Source organism: Microcaecilia unicolor, chromosome 3 (assembly GCF_901765095.1).
Source record: "Microcaecilia unicolor chromosome 3, aMicUni1.1, whole genome shotgun sequence".
NCBI lineage: Eukaryota > Metazoa > Chordata > Amphibia > Gymnophiona > Siphonopidae > Microcaecilia > Microcaecilia unicolor.
The window spans coordinates 155,949,956-155,973,309 of NC_044033.1; the positions used below are offsets into that span (position 1 = coordinate 155,949,956).

General features: G+C 45.4%; 1 protein-coding gene across 1 annotated transcript in view; it reads right to left on the reverse strand.

The window, feature by feature from the left end:
* Positions 1-463: 463 nt before the first annotated feature.
* YIPF4 (Yip1 domain family member 4) overlaps positions 464-23,354 on the reverse strand; it is an 88,129-nt gene continuing 65,238 nt past the window's right edge. Inside the window, 1 exon segment of the mRNA XM_030196514.1 lies at positions 464-1,802. Coding sequence (XP_030052374.1) covers positions 1,665-1,802 — 138 coding nt within the window. The 3' untranslated portion in view covers positions 464-1,664.

Sequence of the window (23,354 nt, forward strand, 5' to 3'; positions counted from 1 at the left end):
TGATGGTCTGAGACCTCTGTGGATCAAGGTGATTGCTGTTTTATTGTCTGCACCTCCTGGATCCATGGGATTCCAATATTCTTCCGGGTGCGTAAAGACCAACTCACAGACAAAACAAGCAGCCTCCAACAATCACAACTGCTTTTACCTCCAGGCACTCTCCTAGACTCTTAGATATTTAAAAACTGACAGTGCTTTATCAGTTGTGGCTCTTTGGGATGGGCACTCAAGGTCTCTCTCCCAAGGAGGTACGGGGGAGAGGAAACAAGTTACAACTGCAGAAAGCTGTTTTCAACCAAATAGGTGACATTTTAGGAATCTCACCTTTTGGTTCTTATTAGCCCCTGACTCAGCCATTAGGAGGGTGAAACATGGCCATGACAGGTTTTTAGTGGTTTCTATGCTTTTAACCTTGATGTGGTGGATAAACTCTGAATGCGGACATCTCAACTAGTCTGCTGTTTTTTTGCCATCTTAGATCTTGTGGATCATCTGCCTAATTGAGTTCTTGGACTCTCCTGAACTAGGTAAAGGGCATGGGGACGGGGAAACCGAGACATCAGGTTTAATACCCCCATGGCTAATTGGAGCAGCACTGTCTGTTCAAGCTTTCCATTAGGCCTCACTGAAAAAAAGAGCTATCAGACTAGAACCCAGGCCACAACGATAAACTTGCCCACCTCTACTGAAGGCTGGGAAATATTGGTTGAAGCAGGCTGCAAAGGATGTCACAAGCAAGTGTTCTCAGTCTCCACCTGCTGGCAAGAGACTACCAGAGTCTGGACAGGTCTGGAGGTACAATGAGGAAGATGTCGTTGAACTGTTAAAATTGAAACTATGTTTAATCTTGAAATAGAAAATACCTTCTCTCCTAGATCTGTATCCATGTTTTGCTGCATTCTGTTTCCTCATTTACATATTACACAGCCATTCACTCTCACTCCCATCTAAGAAAGTGCCAAATGCGTACAGCACTGCTACTTAAAAAAAAAAAAAAAAGTACCAGGAACATGATCACATGACCCATGTCTACAATGGGTCAGCACACAGTTCAGATTCAGTTCCCTATAATCTTAATGCTAGATTTTTTTCCTTTTGTATGTTTATTATGTAGTTTGTTTTGTTCACTCTTTACAAAACAAGCCATTTTGTAAGCACATGGTCCAGATTTATAGCAAGCTAACCCCCTCTTTCACAAAGCCGCACTAGCGGCTGCCGGTGCGGTAATACCGACACAGCCTCAAGTGTGAATGGGCTGTGTCAGCATGCGCGCCTTTGTAAAAGGAAGGGTAAAATTCTTACACTGCCCAGATAACTTATGCTTTATATGACCAAGGAAGTACAAAATAGGTCATGGCTTTCAGAGTTCATTAACTTGGACTGGATGCCTCTGAAGATTTTCCAGAACCCCATAATATTGGAAAACACAAGTATCATATATGTTCCTTTTAAAATATGAAGAATCTTAAAGAAAGTCTATACCTCTGTAATAGCTACACCTGTTCCATTAATTTATATACACACATATAGGTAGACTTCTTAAAATCTGCCAGGTCCAGGGACCATAAAACACTGGTAATTGTTGTATTCCGCCTTCTTCATGTCATAGTATTCCAGTCTAAGATGAACTGAAAAGAATCAATTCCAGACATTATACTGATGGATCAGACACCAGTATACAAAGACAAGAAATATATATATAACAAAAAGATGGGATAAATTAGGAGAGGCTTCTTTGTCTTGAATTCTTCTCCAACTAGCAGTGATGCAGCACTGTATGCAGCCCAAAAAACTCCGAACAGCTACAAAAAGAGAAAAAGAAAAGTCATTATCACGTAAAAGAACAGAAAGCTCCTTGCAAGTATGCTTATTGGAAGAGTATTTTGCCCACTTCATCTTCAAGTGAAGCCATTTATTTCCTGTTACACAGTGGCCATACAATATGCACCTGTGAAGCAATGCAGACAGAAGGTTTTACAATAAACTGGTATGAGATAGAACCCCCCCCCCTCTCACCACCACAACCTTTCAGTAATAAAGTCAAAGCGTATTTGGTAATGTTTTGTGTGCCTTGCTGCAACTGGTACTTACTATGGTGCTCATTTGCATAGTGAGGCATTTGCACAAAAACAGGTTTGTACTCTGCCCTCTATGTGATTAGTTTTTCTACTTATGTTCCCCTAAATACAGATTCTATTTTTAATAAGGAATTTTGTTTAAAATTCAAATTATTCCAGTGTAGCCAAATTTCTGGTTAACTATATAGAAATACTGGCAACAGTGAAAAATTCTTGAATAAATTAAAAAATCACAAAAAATGATTAAAAAATATATTCATATTAAGTGTTTACATATCTTTTTAAATCATTTTTTCTTGGGGGTTTTTTTGAGTGCTCACTCTGATTTGTTTTGGCTTTATGCTAATGAACAAAAAAAAAAGTTCTCTCTCTAAAAATAATATATCTATGTCTAATCACACACATACAAAAAACAGCTCACAATGCAACTCCATTGACAGCAAGCACTGGTGAGAACTTCAGAATCCATAAAAGCATATATTAGAATTTTTGTTCTGCTTTTCAAATGATCAATCAAGGTATTGCCAACATGCTTTGAAAGTGAAGACAGTAGAGTCAGGCATTATTGCAAGAATGCAACCTCTCATTTTTGTTCAATTTAGTGATGAGCAGCAATGCTGCTTTCCAGTCTTATACATTACATTACTGCTTATATATCACAACAGCCCTTAAAGTTCAGTGCAGATTACAAAAAGACTAAACAGGCAGATCCTGCGAACATGACAATAAAAAACATTGCAAAATAGCTAAAATCAGAAAACTAACCATACTCAAGTTTAAGATAAAAACTTTTTGAACAAGAGACAGTTCAAAAAGTTCTTAAAGTTCTGTATGATTAGTTCACTGAGTGAAGGAGTACCCTAGTAAGTGCAGTGGTATTTGATCCTGGAGAACTGGGTTCGATTTCCACTGAAGCTCCTTGTGAGTCTGGGCAAGTCACTTAACCCTCCACTGTCCCAGGTACAAATAAGTACCTGTATATACTATGTAAACCGCGTTGAATGTAGTTGCAAAATCCACAAAAAGGCGGTATATCAAAGCCCCGTTCCCTCATTTTAGCTTTTTGCAATGTTTTTTATTGACATGTTGGTTCAAAGGACCCGTCTTTAACTGGTTTCTAAAGCCAAGTGGAAACAAGTGCGATGGGTGAAAAGAAGTGGCATAATATGATCAAATTTCCAAGTCGAATAATGGAATTTAATGGAAGTTATTCTGTATAAGTTGTGAACATTTAAAAGAGGTGCTGACAATGTTCTTAGTCTCAAGAAAAGGAAGGGGAAGTCAAAACTTTAAATAGGAGTAAAATGACTTTTCATCAGAGTTGATATCAGAGTTTTCCCTCAGGTTTACAGATAATATATGATCCTTAGCAAAATCACTTTATCCTACAATGCAAATGGGAGTCACTTGATTGAAGGAGAAGTTTTCCCTCAGACAGACAGCATCCAAGAAATGTCTAAGGGGCCCTTTTACTGTGCTTCATTAAAAAATTGGCATAGCACTTCTTTATGAGGGACTTTCCCATGCATCAAGCCCATTTTTAGTGTGGCCATCAAAAAAGGGATCTTTTTTCTATTTGGTTCATTTATGGCTGTGCATTAATATTACCATTAACATGCAGCCATAAAAAAAATAAATAAATAAAAAATTACTGCGAGAGCATGTACTGCCTCCTATTGACTCTTGATGCATTAAGGATAGAGACGCTGCCGAGCCTTAGTGTGAAGCCTTCACTTTGACTTAGCGGCTTTTGTGGGAAGCAAATATGGAAGAGACAATCTTACCAGTAATTCCAAGGAAATTCAAGGAAAGCCAAGGAAAGATAAGTGATTAATATTGTTAAGTGCCTCGTGAGCATAAGAACTATAAAAGGACTATAAATGAGTCAATATAGAAGTCCTTAGTGAGAGAAACTGATGAACACCCACAGAAAAAAGGAAATACCACTCACCTCAATAGGATGGAAAAACAGAGCCCCAAAGGAAAGAAATTACCATGGTGTAAAGCCATTATCCCCTTATGCTCTGCTTCATTTCCTCTTACTTCTCTGTTCTTTTTATTTTTTTTTTTTAAGGCAGGAGTTGCAGAGAGGTCAGAAACTGTTAGTCAGCCTGGTAACAAGACAGGGGTGGGGGAGGGACCTGGCACCACCAGGTGTACCCCTAACTGGCTCCACATGGCCACTAACCACTAGCTCAACTAAACCCGAGGGAACAGGCTAGGCGAACATCTCAATCCGCTCAACTAATCCTGAAGTAACAGGCTAGGAGCACATCTCAATCCAGAGACCTGCACAGGATGTGTCTATCCACCTGCTGAGATAGAGAGAATACTGAGAGTAGGTTGACTGCACAGGTCTACATACAGTGGTGGAAATAAGTATTTGATCCCTTGCTGATTTTGTAAGTTTGCCCACTGACAAAGACATGAGCAGCCCATAATTGAAGGGTAGGTTATTGGTAACAGTGAGAGATAGCACATCACAAATTAAATCCGGAAAATCACATTGTGGGAAGTATATGAATTTATTTGCATTCTGCAGAGGGAAATAAGTATTTGATCCCCCACCAACCAGTAAGAGATCTGGCCCCTACAGACCAGGTAGATGCTCCAAATCAACTCGTTACCTGCATGACAGACAGCTGTCGGCAATGGTCACCTGTATGAAAGACACCTGTCCACAGACTCAGTGAATCAGTCAGACTCTAACCTCTACAAAATGGCCAAGAGCAAGGAGCTGTCTAAGGATGTCAGGGACAAGATCATACCCCTGCACAAGGCTGGAATGGGCTACAAAACCATCAGTAAGACGCTGGGCAAGAAGGAGACAACTGTTGGTGCCATAGTAAGAAAATGGAAGAAGTACAAAATGACTGTCAATCGACAAAGATCTGGGGCTCCACGCAAAATCTCACCTCGTGGGGTATCCTTGATCATGAGGAAGGTTAGAAATCAGCCTACAACTACAAGGGGGGAACTTGTCAATGATCTCAAGGCAGCTGGGACCACTGTCACCACGAAAACCATTGGTAACACATTACGACATAACAGATTGCAATCCTGCAGTGCCCGCAAGGTCCCCCTGCTCCGGAAGGCACATGTGACGGCCCGTCTGAAGTTTGCCAGTGAACACCTGGATGATGCCGAGAGTGATTGGGAGAAGGTGCTGTGGTCAGATGAGACAAAAATTGAGCTCTTTGGCATGAACTCAACTCGCCGTGTTTGGAGGAAGAGAAATGCTGCCTATGACCCAAAGAACACCGTCCCCACTGTCAAGCATGGAGGTGGAAATGTTATGTTTTGGGGGTGTTTCTCTGTTAAGGGCACAGGACTACTTCACCGCATCAATGGGAGAATGGATGGGGCCATGTACCGTACAATTCTGAGTGACAACCTCCTTCCCTCCGCCAGGGCCTTAAAAATGGGTCGTGGCTGGGTCTTCCAGCACGACAATGACCCAAAACATACAGCCAAGGCAACAAAGGAGTGGCTCAGGAAGAAGCACATTAGGGTCATGGAGTGGCCTAGCCAGTCACCAGACCTTAATCCCATTGAAAACTTATGGAGGGAGCTGAAGCTGCGAGTTGCCAAGCGACAGCCCAGAACTCTTAATGATTTAGAGATGATCTGCAAAGAGGAGTGGACCAAAATTCCTCCTGACATGTGTGCAAACCTCATCATCAACTACAGAAGACGTCTGACCGCTGTGCTTGCCAACAAGGGTTTTGCCACCAAGTATTAGGTCTTGTTTGCCAGAGGGATTAAATACTTATTTCCCTCTGCAGAATGCAAATAAATTCATATACTTTCCACAATGTGATTTTCCGGATTTAATTTGTGATGTGCTATCTCTCACTGTTACCAATAACCTACCCTTCAATTATGGGCTGCTCATGTCTTTGTCAGTGGGCAAACTTACAAAATCAGCAAGGGATCAAATACTTATTTCCACCACTGTATATCAAGACTCTGAAGTTCTCTCTATCTCCACCTGATGGTAGAGGGACATAACCCACTAGTCTCTGGATTGATCTGTGGGACGCTATGGAAAGTGGTTTTTGCGAAGGAAGCGCACAAATAAAAAAATTTTCAATACAAAACCACGGAGAGACTCTATGATTGAGAAGCTCAACCACCCTTTGAGATTTACACATACATGTGTAATTTCTCGTATTTGGGTGTTAATACTCTGAGAGCCCTCCAACACACATTATATATGATATAGTGAATGATATCAGCAAGGGTCAGATGTGCAGCCAATCTTTTAATTGAACCCCAGTATCCATGTTTTCAGCTTTTGGTTTATTTTGTATTTAGTAGATTATCACCAGAGCATTTATTTTGGGATTAATTTTGATTTATTGGTTTTCCTATATAGAAGGTACTAAGAGATCCCATGTTTATTTATTTACTAGTGGAACCATGCCCGTTTCCTCAACAACGAAACGGGCCCTATGAAGGCTGTCATGTAAGCTTTCTTTGTCTCTCTCCCCTGCCTTCCCCTCTTCCCTGCCCTCCCCTCGATGTCCCGCGATTCTCTCCTCCCCTCGATTTGTACCCGAACGTTTTCTGGGTGGCTGGCGCAGGCTTCTGTTCGTAACATCCCTCCTGACGTCAGCTCACCTCCAGCGTTCCCTTCCCTCTCTCTGTTCTGCCCTCTGACATCATTACATCTTGACACGAGGGTGGGACAGTGATGGAGAACGGAATGCTGGAGGCTGGCTGACGTCAGGAGATGTTACAAACCCAGGCAGCCAGACATGGATTGTTGGAGGTGCAAATTATTATATAGGATTGATTAGGATTTATTTACCGCCTTTTTGAAGGAATTCACTCAAGGCGGTGTACAGTAAGAATAGATCAAACATGAGCAATAGAGAATTACAGCAGTAAAAATATTCAAAAACAATACAAAGTATGGCATGGTATACTATTTACAATGTCAACACAATACGTACTAGAACATTATAAGTGATAGCGAAGGGTAAAGTAAAGATGTAACATATAGAAGGGTAAGAAAGTAGGAGGAGTTAGAAAGTAAGGTGAATGAGTTAAAGAACATTGCACATGAGGTTAGGGAAATGGTTAAATGTTATCTCAGCAAGGGTAGGAGTGGATAAAGATGTCCTGCTGCAGTATATGCAGCCTGAGTACTCCTTGTGTGTGTGTGTGAGACTAACAAGTTAGTTACTTCTTCCATTAAAGGCCTGGTTGAAGAGCCAAGCTTTCACCTGCTTCCTGAAGTAGAGATAGTCTTGTGTTAAGCGCAGCCTTTTAGGCAGTGCATTCCAGAGTGTGGGGGCTACTCCGGAGAAGGCTCACTTGCGGGTATCGTATTGTGTAATGTTTTTCGGAGAGGGTGTGGTTAGTGAAAGTCCTTGGGATGATCTTAGTGTCCTTGGCGGTGTGTGGAGGATCATCCTATTCTTCAGATACTCGGGGCCATTTCCTTTCAGATACTCAGGACCTTGAAGATCAGACATAGAGTATAAAATTTAGCCCTGTATTGTACTGGTAGCCAATGAAGTTTTTGCAAAAATGGTGTGATATGGTCACGTCACTTGCAACCTTCTATGAGTCTTGCTGCTGCATTCTGAATCAACTGGAGCTGATGCTGGCCCTTTGTAGTCAGACCACTGTATAGTGCATTGCAGTAATCCAGTCTTGATGTTATCATTGCATGTACAACTGGGATAAGATTTACCTTCTCGATGTAAGGAGAGGGGCAGCGTAGCTGTCGCAAATAGTAGAAGCAGCTCTTGAAGGTTCTTGGATTTGGGGAATCAGTGTAAGTGTTGAATCTGTATTCCAAAGTTTCTGACTTGTGATTTGAGGGGGAGTTCATACTTCCCAAAAGGGATTTTGATGTCAGGTATGTATCCACTTGTGTTAGGGACCCAGAGAAGCTCGGTTTTACTTGGGTTCAGGCAAAGTTTGTTGTGTTTAGCCCATTCTTGAATTGATGTTAGACAGGTAATCAGTTTATTCAAGGCTGTAGGTAAGTCAGGTTCAATGGGTATGAGTAGCTGCACTCAGTAAGATGATGCAGGGATGTTTTTCTACATTAAAAAAAAATGTCCTGACTCATGGAGTTTATGATTCCTTCTTCTTCCTCCTCCCCTCCAAATCAGCAAATAAACACAACTTGTTTGGTGATGAGTAGCCTTTCAGTATTATGTCTCCAGCAGATGGTAGGCTCAGCATTTCTGTATAGCTAGGACCTGGTCTGCTAGACCAGAGTAAGGATTTGGATGAGTATCTGCTCCCACTGTAGGAGAGCATAGGAATCCACAAGGGACTCTGAGACCACTGTGGGTTGGTGACCCAACTGGAGAAAGGTGAGTAGTTGTCAGAATAAACCTGATTCCCCTCCTCCTTCTCTGCCTTAAAGAGCAGGCAAAGGAGCCTGAAAGCAGGATGGTTGGTGCAGGCAGAGTAAGATTCCTGGCAATCTGGGGACAGCAAGTTCATCCTTGGAGATACAGTGCAAGGCAAAGAATGGAATGTTAAGGGTCCACAGAATGTGTGAAATATAACAGACTGAGCAACATGTGTGATCTGTGCCAGGCCTCCACGAGTGGAAGAGTTCATTACCATCCTCAACCTGTGTGCAAAGGTGGCAGTGACTCTGCAGGGGCTGAGTACATGACAGTGGTGGCCCTCAGCAGAAGTACATCTGGCCATTGTCAGTGGTGGGGAGCAGCTGCTATTTTGGTGCCATGTGCTCCTATAGAGAGGGGGAAAAAGTCTCCCTTACTAATGTCTGTACTCACCTGGATAGATGGATGGCCGCCACCTTGGCAGTTGGCTTCTCTGCAGGAATACTTTTCAGCTTGTCCAGTCTCCCCAGACTGGTCTACTGTGGCAATGAGCTACTGCATGAAATGGGGTTGGTCAGGAGCCCTTTCACAGATCCAAGATCCTGCCCTGGGGAATTCACCTCAACATTGGGGAGGAAGAATGTGACTGGGAGGAAAAGTGTGATCTTGAACAACTGCTTCATGACTGGACTTGGTGACTTTTCAGGTGGCCTGGGTTGAAGGAACATTCCCTCTGTTATATGCCTCAAAGGAACGTTGTCTGTCTTGGTTTCTCAAGTCTTGGGCACACTGGAAATCTTAGATGATCAAGGAGTTTGTCACCTCAAAGCTGAACTCACAGACTCCAGCCTGAAGGGGATAGGGCAGCTCTGTCCATTCTAAGCAGAAGAAACAGTAAAAACAGATTGCATAAAATCATAGTTTTTTTGTGGTGAAAGTAGATATTATAGAATGTGGATATTATAAAATGCATCTCCATGGAAGGTACTCAGGATTGCTTCAGCAGGAACTCATTTTGTAGTCCTTTTAAGGTATCTGGCCTGGTAGTGGTGCTACATAAGGTAGTTTGCAGGAGGCTAGGGCCTGTCTTCTTTGGGTTCATTAACTGGGAAATTGGGTCTGGACCATATAAAAGTGGAATGGCTAGAGGCTTGGTCAATCTTTCCAGAGGATACTTCATATATCAGGGCTTCTGCTAAGAATAGGGCCACTTACTGTGGCTAGTAATTGATCTTTTTTTAAGGGAAGCTGGTTAAGGATCTAGAAGTCAGTTTCCCAGACTGCAAAGGGACAGACCTCAAAGCCTCTGTCATGATTCCATTAGCAGCTGATTTGGGGAATGTCCTGGAAGATCTCCAAGGGCCAACAGTGTAAAGACTTTGAGTGCAGCCCTTTTAGGGGAGGGGAGGCAGAAGGGTTCTAGAAATGGAAGCACAGTTAATACTGGTAGCTCCTGCAGATCTCTGAATATTGGGACTTGGTGTTCAGAAATCTAGCTGGCAGGTGTGGGGTTTTGCTAGAAGCAGGTTGATTACATTACACAGACATGAAAGTCAAATACATCTTAATTTTTCTATTCTGTCACTGATGCTTGTGTAGTATTCTCCCTGAGGTTTCCCTCTAAAGAGCTGTGGTGTGTGCCACCGGTACCTGAAAAAAAAAGGGGGGGGGGGGGGTAAGGCAATTTGTTCTACTTCATGGTCCCCAAGAAGGAAAAGGGCATTTTATTTAGTTTTGGATTTGAAATAGATTGCTTGCAAATTATGGACACTACCTTTTGGCCTAGCCACAGCACCATCAGCCCTTTTTTCCCCATAGTAACAGTAGTGCATGGCAGCAGCCTTAAAGATCTGGTGCAATTGTATTTGGATGATTTGCTATTCTAGGCACAGACTGATGGGCCTGCTATTAAAATAGTTCAGTTTCTCCAAGAGCTGGGATGGATGGTGAATTTCTTTTGATGCTTTGGAGGATGTGTTTCTGAAAAGAGAACATGTTCTTTTTTTGTGCCCTATCAGCCTTGCATTTGAAGCAAGTTGTTAAGGAAGCTACCCATAAGGCGGGTCATATTTTGGATCGTCTTTTCCTGTCTTCAAGGCTGATAAAGGTTCTGTATTAGTCACCAGTAGTTAAGGCAGTTGCTTGGTCAGATCATTGTTTAATATATTTTGCTTTTTGTTTTATTAAAAGAGATATGTGTTCTAAGTCATGTAAGTGATGCTGTTGACAGGTGGAACAGGACTTTGAGTGATGCTTTAGATGTGGTAGCCCTATGAGAAAGGTGGTGCAGAAATGTGATTATAGAGAGTGCCTTTGGAGAACTGAACCAGTTATGCAAGTTAAGAGATAATTAAGGCAGGCTGAGAGGAAACAAAGGAAATCTTGTGATATGGAAGACTATGATAGTTATAAATTATGATTAAGTGAGTGGATGAGAATAATTATTTTAGAAAGCAGGTTCATGGAGCTTTGAATAGACCACAAGAATTGTATCATACAGTGAAATATTTGGTCAATAGGTCTGATGCTATGGCTTATGCAGATTTTTTGATGGATAAGATGGCTACACTGGAGCAGAAGGTGGGTGATTGTGAACATCAAGTGATAGATCAGGAGTTGCCAGTTACAGAGTTCAAATGGGTTTCAGTTTGAAGAGGTTGGGGTTCAAAAGGTGATAAGAATTGTTTCTACGATTACTCCTACTTGGTCTTTATTGGACCCTTGTTCACCTGGAGTCATTCATCAAATGCATTACCTTTGACATGTATTGTAAACAAGTCTCTTACTAAGGGTGAGCTTCCAGTTGTTTGTAAGCAAGCTACTATAAAACCACTGTTAAAAAATGAGAAATTAGATCCTGAAAATATGAGTGGTTATAGACCTATTTCTGTTGTCCCTTTGTTGGGGAAAGTTAATGAGAAGGATGTTTTGCAACAACTTGAAGATTATGTGGAGGAGAATAATTGTTTGAACAAGTTTCAATATGGGTTCAGAAAGTGTGGAGACGTTTCTCAGAGTGTGCTTTGCTTGATCAAAGTGGACGAGGGGTTTCCAAATCCATTCCTGCTTTGAGAGGGGTCCCACAGGGGCCTGCCTTGTCTGCGCTCCTGTTTAATATTTATAATGCCCATTTGTGTGAGGTTCTGGAATCATTACATGTGGAGTGTCAGCTGTATGCAGATGATATTCATTTTTTTCCCCCAGTAGTAGCATGGGGAGAGGAGTTGTCTGTGCAATTAACTTGAATGTGGGAAAAACTGAAATTCTTATTGTAGGAAGAATGATGGATAATTGTTGGCCTTTGGCTTTTCGTGTGGGTGAAACTGATATACCAGTACAAAAGGAGATAAAGTTATTGGGTGTGATTTTGGATTCCCAGCTTTCGATGAAAGATCAAATTGTACATGTGGTTCAGTCAGCCTCTCATCAACTGTGGATGTTGTTTAATTTAAAAACTATGTTATGTCCAGTTCATTTTTAGAGTGTTATTTAGGCAATGGTTTGTCAAAACTAGAGAACTTCATCTCTTTTTGAGTGTTCCAGAGTATAGGCTTAAATCATTACAAATAGTACAGAATGCAGCTTCTAGACTGTTTTCTGGCATCTCTAAATTTTAACATATAACACCAGTGTTGAAACAACTTCACTGGTTGCCTGTGAAACAGAGTGCCGTATAAAAATTTGACTCTCCTTTACCAAGTGGTTCATGGCAAAATACCATGGTATTTTGGTCAGGTTTTCACTCTGTTCTCATCTGGAAGGTCTTTAATATCTGATTTTACTAAATGTTTGAATCTGCATTTGATATCTTCTGTGCATTATGCTATTACCCGAGCATCAGCCTTTTCAGTTACAGGAACGCTTATGTGGAATGCTTTGCTTGGTCAGCTGTGTATAACTACTGGTTTTCAGCAATTTAAAACACAGCTTTTTGTTCAAGCTTTTTTCTGATGGGTAATGTGGAGTTGGAGAGTTTGTGCTGGCAGCACTTTGTTATGTATGTTAATGAAGATGTATTTTTGTTATTTTATATTGTATTTTAATACGTATATTTTTATGGAAACCGCTTAGTATATAGGAAGGCTAGAAGTGTGTAAAATAAATGGCTCCCGGGTTTATGATGCGCAATCGCTGATGCACTGGCAGTTGTACATCATGAAGCTGGGAGCCAATGAGGTTGGAGTGGGCAGTCCTGCCTCTCTCCTCTCTCTCGTCTGACTCACAGCTTGTGATGCACAGCAGCACAGATCTCATGGCTCTGAATGAAAGAGGGTGGATGACTACCATTTTCTTCCTTGCATGGGTCACACGGCTCTGAGCGAAGGAGTAGGGTGAATGCCATATTTTTTCTCACCCATGCAATTGAGTGATAACTCAAAATTTCAACTACCTGTGGGCTCTAAAATATAATGTACAGGTACGTGTACCTAAACGCCTGTGTGACCAAGCGGCTGTGAAGTACCAAAACTGTGGGCTGTAAAGTTGAACCATGAACCTAAATGCCCATGCGATTCAGCGGCTGTAGTGAAGCAAACAGTGAAATGGCTGGGTCATCACGAAGGTGTAAGGCGCTTTCACTCGCTGATAGGATAGATGTTATAAAAAGACTAGACAATAAGGGAAGTCAGGCATTCAGTGCAAAAGAGTATGTGGTACATTCCAAGCCAAATCTCAGGCATCTACAAGCAGAAGGACAAGCTTCTTGAGGATTGGCAGACCACCACCAATCCTGAAAGAAGATGCAAAAGAGCTGGAAAAGTAGATGTAGAAGAAGCTCTTTTTCACTGTTTTCCACAAGCAAGAAGCTGTCAGCTTCCTGTCAGTGGTCCCCCTACTCATGGATAAAGCCAATCATTTTACAAAAAACCTTGCACTGGCCAGTTTTAGTGCAGATGTTGGGTGGGTGGCTGGCAGATAGAAAATAAGACACAACATTAAGTTCAAAAAACAGAATGGCAAAAAACAAGATGCAGATGAGAAGGGAGCAGAGAAATGGGTGGCAAATGTTCTACCAGGCATCATGAAAGATTACCAACCATGTGACATTTTTAATGCAGATGGAACAGGTTTTTATTGGAGAGTTATTTCAGATGGGACGCTGACATTCAAGCAGGCTGAAGTGGCCGGAACAGAAGTGCGAAAGGAAAGACTGACACTGCTACTTTCATGCAACATGGATGGAAGTGAAAAGCTGGTGCCACCGACAACTGGGAAAAGTAAACAGTCACGTTGCTTAACAATGTTAAACAACTTCCAGTGGCTTGTGAGGCAAACAAAAATGCTTGTATGACCAGAGAAATTTGGCTACAATGGCTGAAAAAAACTGGATAACACAATGTGCAGGCAGAAGCGTAAAATTCTAGTGCCGTGTGACAGCTGTGCAGTACATAACGATGATGTTAGACTATCAAACGTTAAGCTTGTGTTCCTACCACCCAACACAACCACTTACTCAGCTGATGGATCAGGATATAATAGCCAATTTCAAGAAGCATTACAGAGTGCTGCTGCTACTCCATATGATAGGCACAATAAACAATGATGAAAACATTGGCAAGCAAGCTGCCGAGATGGCTTGAAAGCTTAGCCTACTGGACTCGCTACACATGCAGGAGGTGGCTTGATGTGCACCACTTTACAGAATATGCCTAACAAGTTGTGCATGTAAATTCTAATAAATACCAACTGGTATCAATTATTGCTTGTTAAGTGGCAATTATCGGTGCTGATTGGCTGATAATTGCCACTTAACAAGCAATAACTGCCATAATTAAATTGCGCACAAATCCAGAACACGACCGGATTTGCATGCACAATTTCGGTCATGTTATATAGACTCTGGGAGACAAAGAGGCATATTTTCAAATCACTTTGACTTACAAAGTTCCATAGGTTACTATGGAACTTTGTAAGTCTAAGTGCTTTGAAAATGAGCCCCAATGTGCGTGTTGTATGCCAAAAAATATGGTAAGTCCTGGTAAGTCTTCCGAGGGGGGCAATGTATCTGCAGATAGCTTAGAACTTACTAGAATTTTGGAGGACTCTGGAGAGGGAGATATTAGGAAAGCAATTTTGATGGATAGAGATCATATATTGAGAATTTTTTCTGATAAAGATAGCACAACTTTCTGGGATAAAGCTGAGATAATTCCTGACCATTGTTAGATCCTTTCAGGAGTGTTTGAATCTAGAGGTTTTGTCTTTCTTTGTTACACAGTTCCTTGCAAATGTGTGGTGGTATTTCAACAAGTTAAATATGTCTTCTTTGTGTACATCCAAAAACTTCTAAGCTGTGAAGTTTCAGACTGGGAGGAAGGATAAAGATAGTTTTGATGATCACCAAAACTTCAGGGTCCTTCCTCAAATGCTTTACATTTTCTAATTTTATTTCCTTTTTCTTCCTACTCCCCAAATTTTCCCTTTTTGATCTCTATTTTTTCTATTTCCAGTCTATTTATTGGGGTTTCCCTTATTTTCTTTATTTCTATATTGTTTTATTTCTAGTCAAGTTAAATTGACTGTATTAAAAATACAAAAGGTGCTGTATAAAGCGAATGCTACATACCTGTAGAAGGTATTCTCCGAGGACAGCAGGCTGATTGTTCTCACTGATGGGGTGACGTCCACGGCAGCCCCTCCAATCGGAAACTTCACTAGCAAAGTCCTTTGCTAGCCCTCGCGCGCCCGCGCGCACCGCGCATGCGCGGCCGTCTTCCCGCCCGAAACCGGCTCGAGCCGGCCAGTCCAGTATGTAGCAAGACAATACACTTCAAGGGAAGACACAACTCCAAAGGGGAGGCGGGCGGGTTTGTGAGAACAATCAGCCTGCTGTCCTCGGAGAATACCTTCTACAGGTATGTAGCATTCGCTTTCTCCGAGGACAAGCAGGCTGCTTGTTCTCACTGATGGGGTATCCCAAGCCCCCAGGCTCACTCAAAACAACAACATTGGTCAATTGGGCCTCGCAACGGCGAGGACATAACTGAGATTGACCTAAAAAATTTACCAACTAACTGAGAGTGTAGCCTGGAACAGAACAAACAGGGCCCTCGGGGGGTGGAGTTGGATCCTAAAGCCCAAACAGGTTCTGAAGAACTGACTGCCCGAACCGACTGTCACGTCGGGTATCCTGCTGCAGGCAGTAATGAGATGTGAATGTGTGGACAGATGACCACGTCGCAGCTTTGCAAATTTCCTCCATGGTGGCTGACTTCAAGTGGGCTACCGACGCTGCCATGGCTCTAACATTATGAGCCGTGACATGACCCTCAAGAGCCAGCCCAGCCTGGGCGTAAGTGAAGGAAATGCAATCTGCTAGCCAATTGGATATGGTGCGTTTCCCTACAGCCACTCCCCTCTTGTTGGGATCAAAAGAAACAAACAATTGGGCGGACTGTCTGTGGGGCTGTGTCCGCTCCAGATAGAAGGCCAATGCTCTCTTGCAGTCCAATGTGTGCAGCTGACGTTCAGCAGGGCAGGAATGAGGACGGGGAAAGAATGTTGGCAAGACAATTGACTGGTTCAGATGGAACTCCGACACAACCTTTGGCAGAAACTTAGGGTGAGTGCGGAGGACTACTCTGTTGTGATGAAATTTGGTGTAAGGGGCCTGGGCTACCAGGGCCTGAAGCTCACTGACTCTACGAGCCGAGGTAACTGCCACCAAGAAAATGACCTTCCAGGTCAAGTACTTCGGATGGCAGGAATTCAGTGGCTCGAAAGGAGGTTTCATCAGCTGGGTGAGAACGACATTGAGATCCCATGACACTGTAGGAGGCTTGACAGGGGGCTTTGACAAAAGCAAACCTCTCATGAAGCGAACAACTAAAGGCTGTCCTGAGATCGGCTTACCTTCCACTTGGTAATGGTATGCACTGATTGCACTAAGGTGAACCCTTACGGAGTTGGTCTTCAGACCAGACTCAGACAAGTGGAGAAGGTATTCAAGCAGGGTCTGTGTAGGACAAGAGCGAGGATCTAGGGCCTTGCTGTCACACCAGACGGCAAACCTCCTCCAATGAAAGAAGTAACTTCTCTTAGTGGAGTCTTTCCTGGAAGCAAGCAAGATGCGGGAGACACCCTCTGGCAGACCCAAAGAGGCAAAGTCTACGCCCTCAACATCCAGGCCGTGAGAGCCAGGGACTGGAGGTTGGGATGCAGAAGAGCCCCTTCGTCCTGCGTGATGAGGGTCGGAAAACACTCCAATCTCCACGGTTCTTCGGAGGATAACTCCAGAAGAAGAGGGAACCAGATCTGACGCGGCCAAAAGGGAGCAATCAGAATCATGGTGCCTCGGTCTTGCTTGAGTTTCAACAAAGTCTTCCCCACCAGAGGAATGGGAGGATAAGCATACAGCAGACCTTCCCCCCAATCCAGGAGGAAGGCATCCGACGCCAGTCTGCCGTGGGCCTGAAGCCTGGAACAGAACTGAGGGACCTTGTGGTTCACTTGAGATGCGAAGAGATCCACCAGGGGGGTGCCCCACGCCTGGAAGATCTGTCGCACCACACGGGAATTGAGCGACCACTCGTGAGGTTGCATAATCCTGCTCAACCTGTCGGCCAGACTGTTGTTTACGCCTGCCAGATATGTGGCTTGGAGCACCATGCCTTGACGGCGAGCCCAGAGCCACATGCTGACGGCTTCCTGACACAGGGGGCGAGATCCGGTGCCCCCCTGCTTGTTGACATAGTACATGGCAACCTGATTGTCTGTCTGAATTTGGATAATTTGGTGGGACAGCCGATCTCTGAAAGCCTTCAGAGCGTTCCAGATCGCTCGCAACTCCAGAAGATTGATCTGTAGATCGCTTTCTTGGAGGGACCACCTTCCTTGGGTGTGAAGCCCATCGACATGAGCTCCCCATCCCAGGAGAGACGCATCCGTGGTCAGCACTTTTTGAGGCTGAGGAAGTTGGAAGGGACGTCCCAGAGTCAAATTGGAGCAAATCGTCCACCAATACAGGGATTCGAGAAAACTCGTGGACAGGTGGATCACGTCCTCTAGACCCCCGGCGGCCTGATACCACTGGGAGGCTAGGGTCCATTGAGCAGATCTCATGTGAAGGCGGGCCATGGGAGTCACATGAACTGTGGAAGCCATGTGGCCCAGCAATCTCAACATCTGCCGAGCTGTGATCTGCTGGGACGCTCGCACCCGCGAGACGAGGGACAACAAGTTGTTGGCCCTCGCCTCTGGGAGATAGGCGCGAGCCGTCCGAGAATCCAGCAGGGCTCCGATGAATTCGAGTTTCTGCACTGGGAGAAGATGGGACTTTGGGTAATTTATCACAAACCCCAGTAGCTCCAGGAGGCGAATAGTCATCTGCATGGACTGCAGGGCTCCTGCCTCGGATGTGTTCTTCACCAGCCAATCGTCGAGATATGGGAACACGTGCACCCCCAGCCTGCGAAGCGCCGCTGCTACCACAGCTAGGCACTTTGTGAACACCCTGGGCGCAGAGGCGAGCCCAAAGGGTAGCACACAGTACTGGAAGTGGCGTGCGCCCAGCTGAAATCGCAGATACTGTCTGTGAGCTGGCAGTATCGGGATGTGTGTGTAGGCATCCTTCAAGTCCAGAGAGCATAGCCAATCGTTTTGCTGAATCATGGGGAGAAGGGTGCCCAGGGAAAGCATCCTGAACTTTTCTTTTACGAGATATTTGTTCAGGGCCCTTAGGTCTAGGATGGGACGCATCCCCCCTGTTTTCTTTTCCACAAGGAAGTACCTGGAATAGAACCCCAGCCCTTCTTGCCCGGATGGCACGGGCTCGACCGCATTGGCGCTGAGAAGGGCGGAGAGTTCCTCTGCAAGTACCTGCTTGTGCTGGAAGCTGTAGGACTGAGCTCCCGGTGGACAATTTGGAGGTTGTGAGGCCAAATTGAGGGTGTATCCTTGCCGGACTATTTGGAGAACCCACTGATCGGAGGTTATGAGAGGCCACCTTTGGTGAAAAGCTTTCAACCTCCCTCCGACAGGCAGGTCGCCCGGCACTGACACTTGGATGTCGGCTATGCTCTGCTGGAGCCAGTCAAAAGCTCGCCCCTTGCTTTTGCTGGGGAGCCGCGGGGCCTTGCTGATTCGCACGCTGCTGACGAGAGCGAGCGCGCTGGGGCTTAGCCTGGGCCGCAGGCTGTCGGGAAGGAGGATTGTACCTACGCTTGCCAGAAGTATAGGGAACAGTCTTCCTTCCCCCGAACAATCGTCTACCTGTAGAGGTAGAAGCTGAAGGCTGCCGGCGGGCGAACTTGTCGAATGCGGTGTCCCGCTGGTGGAGAGACTCTACCACCTGCTCGACTTTTTCGCCAAAAATGTTATCCGCACGGCAAGGCGAGTCCGCAATCCGCTGCTGGATTCTATTCTCCAGGTCGGCGGCACGCAGCCATGAGAGCCTGCGCATCACTACACCTTGAGCAGCGGCCCTGGACGCAACATCAAAAGTGTCATAAACTCCTCTGGCCAGGAATTTTCTGCACGCCTTCAGCTGCCTGACCACCTCCTGAAAAGGCTTGGCTTGCTCGGGGGGAAGAGCATCAACCAAGCCCGCCAACTGCCGCACATTATTCCGCATGTGTATGCTCGTGTAGAGCTGGTAAGACTGGATCTTGGACACGAGCATAGAGGAATGGTAGGCCTTCCTCCCAAAGGAGTCTAAGGTTCTAGCGTCCTTGCCCGGGGGCGCCGAAGCATGTTCCCTAGAACTCTTAGCCTTCTTTAGGGCCAAATCCACACCTCCAGAGTCATGAGGCAACTGAGTGCGCATCAGCTCTGGGTCCCCATGGATCCGGTACTGGGACTCGATCTTCTTGGGAATGTGGGGATTAGTTAATGGCTTGGTCCAGTTCGCAAGCAATGTCTTCTTCAGGACATGGTGCAAGGGAACAGTGGACGCTTCCTTAGGTGGAGAAGGATAGTCCAGGAGCTCAAACATTTCAGCCCTGGGCTCGTCCTCCACAACCACCGGGAAGGGGATGGCCGTAGACATCTCCCGGACAAAGGAGGCAAAAGACAGACTCTCGGGAGGAGAAAGCTGTCTCTCAGGAGAGGGAGTGGGATCAGACGGAAGACCCTCAGACTCCTCGTCAGAGAAATATCTGGGATCTTCCTCTTCCTCCCACGAGGCCTCACCCTCGGTGTCAGACACAAGTTCACGGACCTGTGTCTGCAACCTCGCCCTGCTCGACTCCGTGGAACCCCGTCCACGATGGGGGCGTCGAGAGGTAGACTCCCTCGCCCGCATCGGCGAAGCTCCCTCCGCCGACGTAGTCGGGGAGCCTTCCTGGGAGGTGGCCGCGGTCGGTACCGCACGCGGTACCGACGTCGGGGACCTCAACCTGGGCGATGGGCCAGCCGGCGCCACGCTCGACGGTACCGGTGGCGCAAGCACCGCCGGTACCGGAGGGGTAGGGCGCAACAGCTCTCCCAGAATCTCTGGGAGAACGGCCCGGAGGCTCTCGTTTAGAGCGGCTGCAGAGAAAGGCTGAGAGGTCGATGCAGGCGTCGACGTCAGTACCTGTTCCGGGCGTGGAGGCTGTTCCGGGCTGTCCAGAGCGGAGCGCATCGACACCTCCTGAACAGAGGGTGAGCGGTCCTCTCGGTGCCGATGCCTGCTGGGTGCCGAATCCCTCGGCGACCCAGAGCTCTCGGTGCCGACACGGGGAGGAGACCGGTGTCGATGCTTCTTCGATTTCTTCCGAAGCATGTCACCGGAGCTCCCCGGCACCGACGAGGAGGACGTCGAATCCATCCGTCGCTTCCTCGGGGCCGAGACTGAAGAAGGTCGATCTCGGGGGGGCTGTACCGCAGGAGCCCTCAGGGTAGGCGGAGACCCACCCGAGGGCTCACCGCCACCAGCAGGGGAATGGACAGCTCTCACCTGCACTCCACCCGATGCACCACCGTCCGACGACATCAGCAGACGAGGTCCTGGTACCACCGACGTCGATGCAGCTATCCGATGTCTCGGCGCCGATGCAGAGGCCCGATGCCTCGATGCACTCTATGCAGGGGCGGCCGAGGAAGATGGTCTGGACGCTGACGACGTCGATGCACTCGAAGATCCCGGTGCCGATGCCGACGAAGAGCCCGAGAACAACACGTTCCACTGGGCTAGTCTCGCTACCTGAGTCCGCCTTTGAAGCAGGGAACACAGACTGCAGTTCTGAGGGCGGTGCTCGGCCCCCAGACACTGAAGACACGACGAGTGTCGATCAGTGAGCGAGATAACCCGGGCGCACTGGGTGCACTTCTTGAAGCCGCTGGAAGGCTTCGATGTCATGGGCGGAAAAATCACGCCGGCGAAATCAAAAGCCGAAATGGCGAAATTTGAAGCACCAAATTTAGAGGGAGAAAAAATCTCGACCGAGGCCGAAAAGAGGCCTACCCCGACGACGAAAGAAAACTTACCGGGGCAAAAAAGCTGGAAGTACGGGGAGGATTTACACGAAACCCGGCGGGGGGTTTCCGGAGCACTTCCCGACTAGGACAAAGCTTTCCCGAAGGAAAAAAACACGTTCAAAACAAATTGGACGCGCGAGGTCGACTTTCCGGGGCTCGACACGGCGAAAACACGACCGTACCGAGTGCGGACAAAAGAAGACTGGCCGGCTCGAGCCGGTTTCGGGTGGGAAGACGGCCGCGCATGCGCGGTGCGCGCGGGCGCGCGAGGGCTAGCAAAGGACTTTGCTAGTGAAGTTTCCGATTGGAGGGGCTGCCGTGGACGTCACCCCATCAGTGAGAACAAGCAGCCTGCTTGTCCTCGGAGAACTAAAGTTACTTACCTGTGGTAGGTGGTTTTTTTTTATGGACAACAGGATATGAGTCCTCACAACATAGGATTGCCTGCATGTCTTTTTTTTTATGGTGCCTATAGATATGTCTGAGCCGCCTCTCTTCTCTTTAATCTACAATGGACGCCCATCCCATACTAGTTTGAAGTGTTGTGCATTGTTTATAACGCCCTTACATGTTGGCTTCCTGCAATACTTGTCCACCTTGTTCCATATATTCCCTCTCATTTTCTTCATTCTCTTGATGGTCCTGCCTCCTCCCAAACAAGCCCACCCTGAATCCACCACTCTACTTTCTCTTTTCTTGCTCTCAAGCTATGATCTACCAGCACCCATGTGTTCTGAACAATCTTTTAAAAAGTGTAAAAAAACCTCTTCTTAAAACGCATGTTTTGTTGGTTTAGCGTTTGTTTCTTTTGTTCCTTGCTAATGGTTTGCAGTCGCACTGCCTGATACCCCTACAGGTTTATGTCTCATCCAACCCTCTTCTTTGTCAATGGATGTGTGTGCTCTGTCCTATTTATTAAATGGTGTTCTTTTCTAGTTTGAATTTTTATTTGTTTTTTAATACTGTAATCCACCTTGACCTGTGCACCAGATTAGGCGGTATAGCAAATTCCGAATAAACAAACAATGTCACTGATTGGATCCTGGCACAGAAACATTACTCCAGCATAGTTTTCTAGAACTTTTAGCACTTGGCTATAGCAGGGCAGCAATTCACAGTGGACCTATGATTTCTGCTGTGGCAGGACTTTTTTTTAGGTTATGTCTGTCTCCTTATGTGAGACACCTTTTTCCAGCACCAGAATCACATTAGTGTGTGTGTATCAGACCCCTGATGCAGGCAGACTGACCGCCGAAACACCGCCCCGTATCAGGTCTTTATTCAGTGCTTCAAATAAAGAATGTCTGTTCTCCAACCACGTGTGGAAACTGTGAGTCATCCTCTACTTTTCTGGAGATTATCTTTGGACTTACAAAAAGGTTTTCATGCTTTCCCTTTGCACTTAACAGAAACACTACTCCAGCCTTGTTTTCCAGAACTTTTGAGCAGGCACACCATGCATATGTGTCACTTCCCACCTCCTGCTGTCAAGAGGGAGCACTTCAGTCTCCCTCATAGTTTTAATTTAGCATAGAATATGTAACGCCTTGGGGAGTTGGGAGGGAGGATATGCAAGGACCTGTAGTCTTGTCCTTGAAGAACACCAGCTACAGTTATAATTTGGTTTTCTCCAAGAACAAGCAAGATACAAAGCCCTCACAAGATGGACTCCCTAGCTAGAGGTTGATTTCAACAACAACAACAACAAAAAGGGGGTAAAAACAAATACATGCTTCAACAGGCAGATGTATTGTTTTTCCCGATTAAAAAACGAAGACAGAATTCTTTTTTTCTTTTCTAAAAGAAAAGTAGCTTAGAATTGAAAGAAATGGACCAAGGAGGGGGATGGAGTTGGATTCTAATTTCCAAATAAATTCTGGATGACTGTCTGGCCAAACCTACTGTTGTTAGCACTGTAAGCATTGAAGATCTCACAGGCTGAAAATTTATCCCATTCTTTTTTCTCCCAGATCTCCTGTCATTATTTTTCTTGAGGTCCATGCTGTTTGTAACCCCAACAAATGATTCCAGGATCTTTTGTTGAAATAGCTGATGGATATAATGTAAGATTCTCCAGATCTACCCAGGTGTTTTTTCTTGTTGGGTGTTTCACACTGCACAGTGCATGAAGCTAAAGACACAATACTAATGCCGGGATACGTCAAGTCCTGGACTCCTTTTTCCCAGGGAGCTTGAAGATTTCTTACCGCAGAAAAACAAGCAGTCTATTTATTAGAAATTTATTTTTATGGATCTACAAATGAAAGCAAGAACCCACGTGTTTTAGTTGAGCCTGTGCAATCATTTTAAATCTGTTAATCCCATCTAACAATGAAAATAGGCACCAATTTTTCCAGGTTACTTTGAATTCCTTTTGTATCATTATTTTACCCTGTTATCGGGGAAATACCAGCTATTTTAATGTATTTACTGCTGTGGCAGGATGTATTCTTGGGATCTCTCTCAAACACCTAGTGCTGGGTCCCCCAGACTATAGCTTCTAGACTGGATCTAGCCCATGGAATGTACCTTTAATTATGGCCTGTCAGATGCCCTTCCT